This window comes from Salmo salar, chromosome 09, assembly GCF_965601325.2.
Source record: "Salmo salar chromosome 09, fSalSal1, whole genome shotgun sequence".
In the NCBI taxonomy this organism is placed as follows: domain Eukaryota; kingdom Metazoa; phylum Chordata; class Actinopteri; order Salmoniformes; family Salmonidae; genus Salmo; species Salmo salar.
In genome coordinates this window covers 61,025,086-61,039,463 of record NC_138299.1, presented here as the reverse complement: position 1 = coordinate 61,039,463, position 14,378 = coordinate 61,025,086, and the positions used below count along the sequence as shown (strand labels likewise).

Sequence of the window (14,378 nt, the reverse complement as noted above, 5' to 3'; positions counted from 1 at the left end):
CAGTGTTTTACTTGCTATATTGTATTTACTTCGCCACCATGGCCTTTTTTGCCTTTACCTCCCTTATCTCACCTCATTTGCTCACATTGTATATAGACTTATTTTTCTACTGTATTATTGACTGTATGTTTGTTTTACTCCATGTGTAACTCTGTGTTGTTGTATGTGTCGAACTGCTTTGCTTTATCTTGGCCAGGTCGCAATTGTAAATGAGAACTTGTTCTCAACTTGCCTACCTGGTTAAATAAAAAAAATTAAATGTGGTAGCTATAAAATAAACAGAATTTGTTCTGTAGACAAAACAACTGGTAGTGATTGACAGCCGCCTTCTGTGTCTTGCATCATCTAGGTAAGATCTAGACGTCCGAGAGATGAGGAATGGCGATGAGAGGGGGAGAAGAACAGAGGCAAGAAAAGGCGAGAATAGATTGTTTACCTGGTTAACCAGGTAAGAGATAGGTCAGGGAGATTGCACTATAGATCCTCAAATTCTTCTCTAATGAACCCGACCATGCCTGCTTTAGACCTGTAAGCCTGGTATGGCCGACACAATACACTCATTTCCAGCAGCCCTTTTCCATGGCCGGTGCAGTGGCGCAGGCGGACAAAAGGATATTCCATCTCAGCACGGATGTCATCAAGGCGATGGGAGAGCTCAATGGAGTCCTCCTCCTTGTTCTCGTTGAACACCTTCAGTTGGATGTCCAGCTCCTCTGTCTCTTTCATCTCCTGTAATTCAGAGACATGAATAGACTGTGGTATTAGACAGCAAAGGACTCAATACCTCATTATTGATTGTTCCAACGCAACGGAAAATGTTGGGCTGTGTTGTATTGTAATGTGATTTAATGAGAGAGACAACAGAGCATTGGATGCATATACAGTACCGTACAGATTCATTAATTTATATGCAGTGTTATCAGTACTACATAAACCTACATAACTCAACTAGATTGTACTAGCCTATAATGGTTCTAGGGGTGTGAATGTTTAAACATTAAAATTATTAAACAAAATTGGGATCCTTAACGTTAAGAAAAATCCCAATTTTACGTAGCAGAAAGTAAACAGCATAGAGGGTCAATTTCCGCAACAGCACAAGGCTCAACTTCTCCTCTGTTTTGGTGCCCTGGCTGCCATGAAGAGAACCCGTGCACATGCGCAGATACTGTGTGTGACTGAAGTGTTGCATCGCGCTCATCTCATTATCCTAGCGTATTCATATCGTTGATGATATGTCACAGCATTCCATTGCAAGATACAGCTTTTGATTGCCCGATAGATAGGCCTAGGGCACGGTTCTGCCTATACTGTGCCCCTCACTTCTCTCTCTGTCCCTCACTAGCTTGCTATTAAAGATGCAAGTGTTTCCCTAACTGGTTCCATTAACGGAGACCATTGAATCTAGGATTCAGGCTTCTGAGTGGCGCAGCGGTCTAACGCACTGCATCTCAGTGTTAGAGGCGTCACTACAGACTCTGGTTCGATTACAGGCTGTATGACAACCGGCCGTGATTGGGAGTCCTATAGAGTGGCGCACAATTGGCACAGCGTCGTCCAGGTTAGGGTTTGGCCAGGGTAGGCCGTCATTGTAAATAATAATTTGTTTTTAACGGACTTGCCTAGTTAAATAAAGGTTTAACAAAATAAAAATGTATAAAATAAAATACCCATCACCCCCCTTCCCTGCCAGCCTGGTATACCTGAATCACCCAGCTCTCCACACCTGCCCATTCCACAAGGGGCTTTAACGGTGCACTTTACAACTTTCCTATGAATCATCAGAGTTGGAGTTTACCGATGACACCATGCCAAATGTAACCCAATTTCTGCATCTATCAATCACCTCACTTCTCTTTGGGCATGCCATCTGTCTTCGGAAACGACAGTTCAGAGAGGGAAGCAGCACGCAATGCCACAGAAATAAGGGGACTCAAGGACTGTGGGCCAATAGCAATACCCCTGTACTTCATCATGGACCTGGTTAATTTTTGTTTTCCTCTTGGTCACTTGACTATTTATTGGCTCCACAACATAATTCACAATTAGTGGGCCCTGCGTCAGTTTAAATGCTTGCATTAAAGCTTCAAATGCGGCATTAATGAATTATTGTAAAGGAAACTCCATCATATCGGGGGGCAGAAAGGAAAATAATTGAACTAATGACAGCAATATTCAAGCGGAGCAGTCAGGATTCAGGATGACTTATTAACAAGTGGCAAATTCCCCTCTGCAAATTAGGTCATGGGTGATGAGTGGATGCTTATTTGTCTTAACCAAGTGCAAGGATCTGACTGCTGATTGATGATGCCCAGAGCGAGCTGTGATCAGTGAGGTGGTGCCACGCGGTGAGGTGAGCTACAACGCTCCAATATAATAATGGGAGCAATATACATACAGTATACAAATGCATAAAGGGATGTGCATTTGCTACTTCCTGTAATGGCCCAGAAAAATCAGGGGTGTCAAACATACGACATGCAAGGGAGTCCAATCCAGCCCACGGGAGGATAGAGTACATTCTTTTTGGGGGGGGGACGAACTCAATATACTTTAAAATGACTAAAACCAAATCGAAACAGTGTATAAATGATAATGCACCTACATTCATACAGTTTCTTCACAATGCCTAGCTCGCTATTTTCTGCAAATTGTGACGACAAGGAAATCTAACCAACTTTCAGGGTGGCTCACCGGTAGGATCTTTTTGAGGCCACAGCGGAGGAACTCATTGCGCAGATGTATCCTGAAGTCCAGATCGTCCGGAGAGGTGACCAGGGCGTTGATCAGCTGCATGCAGGCCACCTGTTGTTCAGCACACAAATACCAGAGAGACCGTTAGAGAGAACACATTTATGGCATTCATTCTACTGAACATTAAATGATATGGTGATAGGGTGATTTATCATGCTTGACCTCTGTGTACGGTATCAATCTATTTTATGATGTAGCAGGCACTGTTGAGTTACAAGACCTATGTGTGAAAAAACATATGTTTATACATTTTCCCAGAGATGAAAGGAAAGAGGAGAGCAAAGAGATGAGAGGGAAGAGGAGAGATAGGCCATAGTGTGAGTATGGTGTAGAGGGAGCAAAAAGGAAGTAGAGGGTAAGAGGAAGTCGAAAAGAGAAGAAATCCGGGGAGTTCGCTGACCAGATATGCATTTGTAATTGATTTATTGGATTAGGGAAGAGACGAGGGATGGAGGGATGGGAGAAAGAGGGCAAAGGGAAAACGCTGATGGGCCTTAACGGACTATAAGGCGGCTCTGGGGAGCAGCGCTGGGAGAAGACAGAGTGCTCCTCCGACAGGCGAATTTATCAGGAGCTGAAGGATCTCCGTGAACGACATGTGAAAAGTAGTCTTTAGAAAACCTCTATCGGCACGTTTGTGTTGGCCCGCATTTTTTATTAACGGTCCATTGTGAATGCTGTCCCTGGGCTGTTTTTCACACCGATTCCTCCTGTAAGTGTTTTCCTGGAGAGACTCATACAGACACACACATGCGCACATGTGCACACACGCGTGCACACACAGACACCCACATATTCTAGCCCAATTAATGCCCTCGGAGGACATGGCTAGTGAGAATTCAGCTGGCGATGGGGAATAAGAGCCATCTGGAATGAACAGCATTGGTTTGTTTTTGGTGTGTTTTTCCCCCTTCTATAGCCGGGGGACAGAGGGATCGAACAGGTTTGTATTAATCCAGTGGAGTGAGGGCACACAGTGTTATGGTTTATGGGAATGTGTCGGTGCTAATGGGGACTCTTTATACAGACATACGTGCCAGGCCTGCCGCGCCCCGGGAAAGCAGTGTGCTTAAAAGGATACTTTGGGATACTAATTTTGGCAATGAGGCTCTTTGTCTATTTCCCCAGAGTCCCCAGAGTCCGATTAACTCGTAGATACCATTTTTATGTCTCTGTGTCATTTTGCGAGTCAATGGTAACTAGCATTAGTGCAATGACTGGATATGGATATACTATAGTTAGCATTGGCTCACAAAACTACCTCCAACTTCCTTCATACTGGACACAGAGACATAAAAATGGTATCTACGAGTTAATCTGACTCCGGGGAAGTAGATAAAGAGCCTCATTGCCAAAACCCCGAAGTATCCCTTTAAGAAGAACTCCAAGGCTGTTTTGTGCTGCTGGTGGTGTGGAAGGGGATGTGACAGTGGCTTTGAGAGCATGCCAATGGAGCCAAGCAGCAACATAGCAGACCTCTAAATGATCCAATAGGGCCTCCAGAGCCTTGGACCAAGAACTGGGCATCCAAGCCTGAAGTCTACCCACCAGGGACACTAGACTAGAAGCCTTGCTGAAACTATCTTCACTCTCATCAATTTACTTCCATCTTTAGCCTTTCAAAAGCAAGAGAGATATTCCGAGAGTTATTTTGTCTGGATGAGTAGCTAGGTCCATACTTCTCTTCCTCTACATGTAGATTTGTCCTCCTATCATACGAAGCAGACAAACCTCAACAATGTTTGTTGTGTGGAATTGGTTCAGGGAGGGTTATTGTGGTGCTTGTTTCCGGGGTTGGCGACAACGCAAGGGGGAAGCTCAGGTGTCATGTGAACCGAGCTTACAGTAGGAGATTTCTGTCAGTGTAATTAAAAGTGGGACTGCTGGGATGGTTTAAAGTTGGGATGCAGGCTGGCTTTCTCTCTACAGTGGAGTGAGCAAAGCTCGAACCATCGGCAAAACCCATTTTAATCACATTAACAAAGTCAGGATCCACAGCACCATCGGAAGGTTTTTAAAAAGTATTCTAATTTCTTTTAACCTTCTGCATCAGCAAGGTAGTTTAATTTACTTCACAATTAGCGGTGATTCTTTTCATTCGCTGCAGTTTTGGGATTGAGGAAAACAATCAAAGGGCTTTCTACCTCCCTTCCCTTCCCTTCCTTTACCCCCCCCCCCCTTCCCTCCTTCCCATAGATACACCACTCTGCACATTACAAATTATTTCACAAATTATTAAATACACGGTTTGCAGTGATTTGTTCCTCAAAATATTTGGAGTGCAGCAAAGTGCCAGAGAAAGAAAAGTAAAATACAGAAGAAAAGACAGATGTATTGCTGTATGGCAGCCCTTTTCCTCTGGGTCCTCAGAGACCCACCTCGACAACACTGAGAAAAAGCGGAAAAATATTTATTACAAGGATGAGAAAAAACATCTCAGAAAGTCAACATGTCTCTTCTGGTCTCGTGTTATTTTTCGGAGTCCATTTTCAGAGTAGGGCTTCTCTAGTGAAGCAGATTATGATTATTAGGGCAGGAGAGAGAACCTTCAATGCATTTTAATAGCCCACGGTCGACTCCGTGTCAAACACCGGCTCCAAGCCGAGAGGCCATTTTTGTGAATGACACTGACTAGAGCCGAGTTCTGTCCATTGCACATGACATGGCAGACTTGGGTGATTTATTGTATTACTGTATTATGTGCATATATGTGAGTTTTAAAAAGGTGTTTCTTTCCACAACTTGCCTCAAAGGTCAACAAGTTAAGATCATGGATAAAACTTGGAAGAGTTGCTAAACCTGTTTGTGAATTAATATCTATGAATGCAGAATAATGTTGTAAGACTCGAATCCAAGCAGACTAGCATTAAAAGAATACAGGCATTACAACATGTGATACTCTGTAAATGGCAGGTTGAACAAGTGTGAATTGAAGTGGATATTTATGAGATGGGTTCTAAGGGAAAGATGTGGAGAAAGGGGTGCATGAATCAATGTGTGCACGTGTGTGTGTGTGTGTGTGTGTGTTTATGTTATATGAGTGTGTCTGTATCCAACAGGCTTTGTATACACTGACCTGGAGCTGTTGGGCTTCGTGATTCTCCAGTCCCTCCACTATCGGAGCGAATCTCTCCTTGTTATTCCTCTCTGCTGCAATTGTCATGGCAGCCAGAATCTTATCCAGGCTGAGAGAAAGCAAACAGACAAAAAAGTCAACAAGCGCCTTTATCGCCCCACCGACAGGACATTTAAGATAAGATCATTTTCACCTCATCCGCATATATCATCTCATCTCTTCCCATGTCTTTGTCAGGGGCATTCTGTGGGGACCCAAGACAAATGTTTGTCTTTGATGGCAACACTGTGCATTGTATTTAACCAATTTAGCCACTACAGTTCATTGCTCTGGTGATGCTCATACAACGCCTGTGTAGCTGATATCATCCACAGTAAAAGCTATTCATAATAAAATGTAGTTGATGCCAGGGCAGGAGCAATTTATTTCAGGGAAAAGAGTACAGAACTAACGTATACAAACACCTATTGTTGTGAAAGCAAATTAGACCGTTTACAAGCGCTCACGGCACCTTTGCTGAATAATGATTTGGTCAATTTCAGACGAAGGCATCACACTAAAGAAATATCTTGCTATGTGCCTGCACACAAACGGGGGCTGCAACACAAGTAGTTGAAGTCAGTTTAAATAGCCACTTCAGTAAACGGCAAAGAAAAGTTATTTAGCTGGCGTCACTTTATCACACCATCAGATCAGACATGGGGGCCTCTCTCATCGGGGTTGTAAATGCTAGGTTTGCTGTCGTGCCTTTATCTCCTATACACAGGAGAAGCACAACAAAGACTAGGCGAGAGAGAGAGAGAGCTGTGTGGAAGCTTTTGTTTCGTTTTTTTCTCAGCTCATTCTTTTTTTTCTGTTTCTCGCCTCTTTGCCATCCAGGATGGGCTGAAGCGTTCGTGGGTCCCCAGGGAGGAATGATGTCTCATGACCCAGCCATGCCTGTGATCTTCCCCCTTGCTCAAAAAAAGTATTGCAGAGGAGCAAGGAGAGGAAAGATATGGGGAGAACCTACACAGGGTGCTCCCTGTCTACCCACCGAGTACCACCCAACCCAGTGACGGCATGGGAGGAGGATGGAGGTCTGTTGACAAAAACGAGTCATTTATAGGTTATATTAGACTGATGTGTGTTATGTGAGTTTGCCTCCATCCAAATCTTTGCACTGGGAAGGGGAAACCTAGAAATCCTAGAAATAATATTAGTGACCTATAACCATTATGTGAAGTATATGTGTGGAATAAATGTGACATATACAGTACGAGTCAAAAGTTTGGACACACCTACTCACTCAAGGGTTTTTTCTTTATTTTGACTATGTTCTACTTTGTAGAATAATAGTGAAGACATCAAAACTATGAAATAATACATATGGAATCATGTAGTAACCAAAAAAGTGTTAAACAAATCAAAATATCAGTTATATTTTAGATTCTTCAAAGTAGCCTCCCTTTTCCTTGATAACAGCTTTGCACACTCTTGGCATTCTTTCAACCAGCTTCACCTGGACTGCTTTTCCAACAGTCTTGAAAGAGTTCCAACATGTGCTGAGCACTCATTGGCTTCTTTTCCTTCACTCTGCGGTCTAACATCCCAAACCATTTAAATTGGGTTGAGGTCAGGTGATTATGGAGGCCAGGTCATCAGATGCAGCACTCCATCACTCTCCTTCTTGGTCATATAGCCCTTACACAGCCTGGAGGTGTGTTTTGGCTAATTGTCCTGTTGAAAACCACTGATAGTCCCACTAAGCGCAAACCAGATGGGATGGCGTAAGAATGCTGCAGAATGCTGTGATAGCCATGCTGGTTAAGTGTGCCTTGAATTCTAAATAAATCACAAACAGTGTCACCAGCAAAGCACACCCACACCATCACACCTCTTCCTCCATGCTCCATGCAGAGACCGTCCGTTCACCTACTCTGCAGCTCACAAAGACACGGTGATTGGAACCAAAAATCTTAAATTTGGACTCATCAGACCAAAGGACAGATTTCCACTGGTCTAATGTACATTGCTCCTGTTTCTTGGCCCAAGCAAGTATCTTCTTCTTATTGGTGTCCTTTAGTAGTGGTTTATTTGCATTAATTCGACCATGAAGGCCTGATTCACACAGTCTCCTCTGAACAGTTGATGTTGAGATGTGACTGTTACTTGAACTCTGTGAAGTATTTATTTGGGCTGCAATTCCTGAGGCTTGTAACTCTAATGAACTTATCCTCTGCAGCAGAGGTAACTCTGGGTCTTCCTTTCCTGTGGTGGTCCTCATGAGAGACAGTTTCATCATAACACTTGATGGTTTTTGTGACTGCACTTGAAGAAACTTTCAAAATTCTTGAAATATTCCAGAGTGACTGACCTTCATATCTTAAAGTAATGATGGACTGTCGTTTCTCTTTGCTTATTTGAGCTGTTCTTGCCGTAATATGGACATGGTCTTTTACTAAATAGGGCTATCTTCTGTATACCCCCGTACCTTGTCACAACAACTGATTGGCTCAAACGCATTAAGAAGAAAATAAATTCCACAAATTAACTTTGAACAAGGCACACCTGTTAACCTGTTGGGGCTAGGGGGCAGTATTTTCACGGCTGGATAAAAAAACGTACCCGATTTAATCTGGTTACTAATCCTACCCAGTAACTAGAATATGCATATACTTATTATATATGGATAGAAAACACCCTAAAGTTTCTAAAACTGTTTGAATGGTGTCTGTGAGTATAACAGAACTCATTTGGCAGGCAAAACCCTGAGACATTTTCTGACAGGAAGTGGATACCTGATGTGTTGAATTACCTTTAAGCCTATGCCATTGAAACACACAGGGGTTGATTAATGTTTTGGCACTTCCTATTGCTTCCACTAGATGTCACCAGCCTTTACAAAGTGTTTTGAGTCTTTTACTGTGAGATCTGACCGAACAAGAGCCATGGAACGGTGATGGCCGATTAGACTCTGGCGCGCGAGTTCATGTTGGGTACCCTCGTTCCAATACGTTATAAAAGAGAATGCATTCGTCCACCTTGAATATTATTCATGTTCTGGTTAAAAAAGGCACTAATGATTTATGCTATACAACGTTTGACATGTTTGAACGAACGGAAATATATTTTTTCCCCTCGTTCATGACGAGAAGTCCGGCTGGCTTAGATCATGTGCTAACAACACGGAGCTTTTTGGATATAAATGATGAGCTTTTTTGAACAAAACTACATTCGTTATGGACCTGGGATTCCTGGAAGTGACATCTGATGAAGAGAATCAAAGGTAATGGATTATTTACATAGTATTTTCGATTTTAGATCTCTCCAACATGGCCGTTTGTCTGTATAGCAAAGCATATTTTTCTGGGCGCAGTGCTCAGATTATTGCAAAGTGTGATTTCCCAGTAAGGTTATTTTTAAATCTGGCAAGTTGATTGCGTTCAAGAGATGTAAATCTATAATTCTTTAAATGACAATATAATATTTTACCAATGTTTTCTAATTTTAATTATTTAATTTGTGGTGCTGACTTGATTGCCGGTTATTGGAGGGAAACGATTTCCTCAACATCAATGCCATAGTAAAACGCTGTTTTTGGATATAAATATGAACTTGATAGAACTAAAAATGCATGCATTGTCTAACATAATGTCCCAGGAGTGTCATCTGATGGAGATTGTAAAAGGTTAGTGCATCATTTTAGCTGGTTTTATGGTTTTGGTGACGCCTGTCTTTGAATTGACAAAACATTACACACAGCTATTGTCAATGTACTCTCCTAACATAATCTAACTTTATGCTTTCGCCGTAAAACCTTTTTGAAATCGGACAACGTGGTTAGATTAAGGAGATGTTTATCTTTCAAAGGGTGTAAGATAGTTGTATGTTTGAAAAATTTGAATTTTGACATTTATTTGGTTTCAAATTTGCCGCTCTTGAAATGCACCTGCTGTTGATAGGGTGCACCACGGGTGGCACGCTAGCGTCCCACATAGCCCCAAGAAGTTAATTGAAATGCATTCCCGGTGACTACCTCATGAATCTGGTTGAGATAATACCAAGAGTGTGCAAAGGTGTTATCAAGGCAAAGGGTGGCTACTTTGAAGAATCTCAAATATAATAAAAACATTTTGGTTACTACATGACTACATATGTGTTATTTCATAGTGTTGATGTCTTCACTATTATTCTACAACGTAGAAATAGTAAAAATAAAGAAAAACCCTTGAATGAGTAGGTGTGTCCAAACTTTTGACTGGTACTATAGATAAATGGAGCAGCCCTTTTCTATGTGATAGGGGTGATAAAGCTGCAGACATGTGTAGGGGTACAGACATAGTGGTTTAATGCTAGTTCAAACTGTAACTTAAAAAAGCGCTACATCTGCTTAACTCCTCGCGTTCGCCCTTCGATTCTGTCACTTAGTTTGTGGTGTTGAGAATGAGCCAACATCACAGCATAGCTCTCTATCAGACGAGGTTGTTAGAAAGTGAGGCCTCAGCTCTATTTTCTGTCAATCAGCTGTGCATGCTTAATCATGGCTGTGATCATTGGAAGGATTGAGACACACACATTTTTACATACCTACATTGAACATAGCAGGGGCCAAAACCATGGTCCCGCAGACGCATTCAGAGGAGCTGATTTGCGAAAAACAGTTTTAACTGGGTTCTCGTATTTGTCAGTTAGTTTATTTTCCTCTGCTGCATGCAGACCTACTTTGAAGTGCCATTGTTATTCTAGTCCAGCTCTGTGGCAGACACAATAAAAAAAGAGCTCCGCTGGATTCAATTTATAATCTGTCAGCGAAGCTGTGTGTTCATGGCCAACAACACTGAGCACTTAAATACATTACATAGCCCAAACTGCTAAATCAGAACATGTTAACTGGCAGTGCACCGATACAGCTCAAAGCCCTTGCTGCAAATGCAATGAGTGCACAGAATGTATTGTGCAGGGGCCAGTGACGGATTGTCTACAACACAGGAGGTTGGTGACACCATCATTCGGGAGGATGGGCTCATAGTAATGGCTGGAACAGAATAAATGGAATGGTATGGAATTCCTCAAACACACGGTTTCCATGTGTTTGATACCATTCTATTCACTCCATTCCAGCCTTCATTATGAGCCGTCCTCCCCTCAGCAGCCTCCTGTGGCTTACAAATATATTTCCTTAATCTCATAATGTACATGATGGTATTACGTTGCTAGAGGGAGAAGTGGGGAGGAAGACAATGCATGGCACAGAGAGTGACATTGAGGATAAAATAATGGTGGATGAGGGTTGCTAATGAAGTATGTTGCAGTGAACTTACATGTTTTCCTCTCCAATGATACAGATAGCTGAGAGGATCTTGACGATCTCAGTCATCATACTGGTCTGTTTGGGGTCAATGGCCCTGGCCAGGAGAAGCAAGCTCCGCTCATCTTCCAGAATCCTTTGTAGTCCATACTGTAGACATGTAAGAGAGGAAGAAAAGAAAAAGTGTCCATAGGGTATAAATTAATGAGAGCATTTGCATTCATAGAGATCGCTCACTTACAGTTAAAAAAAGAACTACTAACTTTACAAAGAACCTCTAATATAAGTAATAGTTAGCCCTAATTCTCTTTTAAAGAGGGACATAGAGGCCAAGGGAAAATTGAGATTATGATGAATTAAGCCAATTCAGGACAGGGCTGTGGGGACAAATACTTATAGTCCTCTACTACCTTTAAATCTATCTCAGATTCAAGCAATGGGCATACTTGACCACATATGGGGATTTTATAAAGGGTAACAATATCAATATCTCATCCATCCTTGAAGAATGTGCTACTTTCGAGAGATGAGACAGTGCTGCTTCCCAAAAAAGAATAATTAAATACTTGGTGACAATGGGCTCAACATGGCAAATTAGCTCCGCTTTACTTGCCCGTAATAGCACTTGTCGAAGTCCAGCCATTCTAGATAGGAAAAACAACCAACCTGGTTTCATCATACAGGATTTTGAGATGACTACATACGGGTATAAAGTGATATCACTTTTTATTGATTTAATTTCTACCGCTCTTGCTCCTTTTCAATGTGAATAAGACTTTATTCCAGGTTTGCCATTGAAATTGAGGCATTGACGCTATAGAAATTCAGTCTATGTGTGGAGCACTTTAAGGTGAATACAGAACCACCTCTGCACTGTACTGTCCTTCTCTTCCCTCCTCGGATTACTTTGAGTCGATGTAAAAAGCAGAATAAATGATTACATTGATTGTTCAAGTGGTTGAGGGCCAACTTCGGGTGCCAATTGAGTCCTGCTATATGGCTATCTAAAAACACTCAGGAATCAAGAGAAACTGCAGTAAGTAAAACTTTTGGAATAAAAGCCTTTGACCAACCCAACAAGTACAAACCTTATTGTTCATGAAGGCCTTGAGACATTGGATCAGCTTGTGCTGGTTTCTTTTGTCAATACTTTCTTGCCTGAAAAAGAGTTGAGAAAGGAAAGGAATGATAGATTTAGACAGTATGTAGAGCCTATTGAGAAGATAAGTAGTTGAAATGTAAGAAGCTTACTGTTTCTTATCCAGTAACTTATCCAATGCATCCAAGAGGAGGCCCAGTCCTTCATGGCCAAAGTTGTTCACCCAGCTAAGAAAAATGTAAATAAAAAACAGACAGTCAGAAAACTAAGTCAGACAACGTACATACTGTAGTTCAGAGCCAGACTAACAGCTGTTGAATCATACATAAAAAGTAATTGGTGGTATTGGTTTCATTGTCACTGAGGAGGATGATCATCTCCACAAAAATTGTCTCCATTTTTTCTGGTTATTTCTGCGGCGAATCTATTGATGAGAGATAGAGTCGCAAATCAACACAGCCCCTATTTTTGTACACTAAATGCTAGAATGTGTATCACATATTCATTTACAGGCAAATAAACAATCATCCATCATATGTCCTGCTCCTGTGGTCTAGCAGTGTGATTCTAGGCCCCCCGCAGCGTGCTGTAGTGCCACCAAAAGATTAAGCAATGCAAGAAAGATAACACTGTAATCGATAATGGATCACGGGAGATAATTGGCAATAAACCACAAGCGTATCTGGAGACAGCAAATGATCCAGCGCAGATGAGACTGTTTGTCAGCGATGGGGTATGTGGCGGAGAGTGAGTGAGGCAGGGGCTGACCCCCCGATCACACCTAGATTATGTCATTAGCATCACTTGCTCTTGCCGCTCGATTGTCAATAACACAAAACGCATTGAGCAATTTGTAGCATTAAATGGCCATAATTCAATGATTTATTTTGCCTTCTTGACAATGATTCAATGCAATAAGAACATGCATATTAAAATCATTTGTATTGACTCGGCAGTCAGAGAAGACCCTCGATTAGGAACGATGCTTACTGGCCCGAGGCTGTTCCTCCGAGGTGAAGTGAGGTATTTCTTTGATCTGCAGCAAAATGAATGGAGAATTATTAAGACTACTGAAGCCCTCCGAACCCATTCCTCAAAATGCATTACCGGGCCAAGCCCAACCCAATTTGCAATTTACTACCATTACGCTGTACAGTACAGCATAATGATCTTCTTTGTTATAAAACCACTCAGCATAATGTCCAAAATATATAACTCTTGTTTACTGAGGTGAGCCTCGCGGTTCAATGTTTGCCACTTCCCTTCACGAGATCTGCTTTGCGGCAGGCAGTTTATTGCATGCAAACACAGTTAGCTAAACCCGATAGCAAAAATGTGATCTCGGTGAAACAATCGAGCCCGGCTCAATGTATTGCACAATCATGTGCTGTTTATAACAGCCCGACATCAATACAGAGGTGGTAGGAGCAAATGACTTACGTGAGACATCAAAAAAGAGGGGAAAGAGGCGACATGGTTGATGGAGCAGTTACGCGAGAGCTAGGGGAAATTAAGCAAATATTTGTGGAGAGGTATTCTGATTATTACACAGTGCTCTGTGTAACCTGAGATGTAGCCGCCGATACCGGGTGGTCGTATACAATGTCTAGGAGTGTAAAACAGGCGGCCTCAAAAACTGCCATGACAACCAAATGAGATGCATCGGGTGATCACGTTCGTAGCTCAGGCAGATTACATTTAATCTAGCCTGATTTGATACACCGGACAGTGATATGACACAATCCGTGTGGTTGGAATAACCTGTGCCTCAACATATCTATTTCCTCAACAAGATGGGAAGTAAACAAAGCAAAAACGTTGCTACTTCACAGAAAACACTGACAGCTGGTTAAGTGAAGATGCCTCCTTTCCCTAGCATGTTGTCACAAGCTTTTATTGTTTTGAGGCGACTATCTCTTCACTGCAGGGAAATCAAGCAGCTTTCGTTTGGAGGTGACTAAAGTGGATGAATAGTGGAGTTAGGATTTAAAGTGTGGGTCCAGGATGGGTAGTCTCATTCTGTCTGTATGTTTGTGTACTCTATGTTGTCCATCCGTCTGTCTGGCTGTCCATCGGTCTGTCTGTCAAAGCTGCAACAGCACAATAGCCAAATAGGATCCAATTCCCTTTCAGCTTCCTCCTTTAATCAATTTGTGGCA

The 14,378-nt window shown here is 42.1% G+C and overlaps 1 protein-coding gene across 4 annotated transcripts in view; it reads right to left on the bottom strand.

Annotated features, from left to right (window-relative positions):
- LOC106611507 (protein diaphanous homolog 2) overlaps positions 1 to 14,378 on the bottom strand; it is a 686,561-nt gene that overhangs the window by 485,396 nt on the left and 186,787 nt on the right. For all 4 annotated transcript variants that reach the window (XM_082955835.1, XM_082955838.1, XM_082955836.1 and 1 more), the window contains 6 exons: positions 12,372 to 12,446; positions 12,209 to 12,278; positions 11,134 to 11,270; positions 5,831 to 5,939; positions 2,695 to 2,805; positions 617 to 729 (listed from right to left, as the gene is read on the bottom strand). In XM_082955835.1, the coding sequence (XP_082811961.1) occupies positions 617 to 729; positions 2,695 to 2,805; positions 5,831 to 5,939; positions 11,134 to 11,270; positions 12,209 to 12,278; positions 12,372 to 12,446 (615 nt within the window). The remainder of the gene's footprint in view (positions 1 to 616; positions 730 to 2,694; positions 2,806 to 5,830; positions 5,940 to 11,133; positions 11,271 to 12,208; positions 12,279 to 12,371; positions 12,447 to 14,378) is intronic.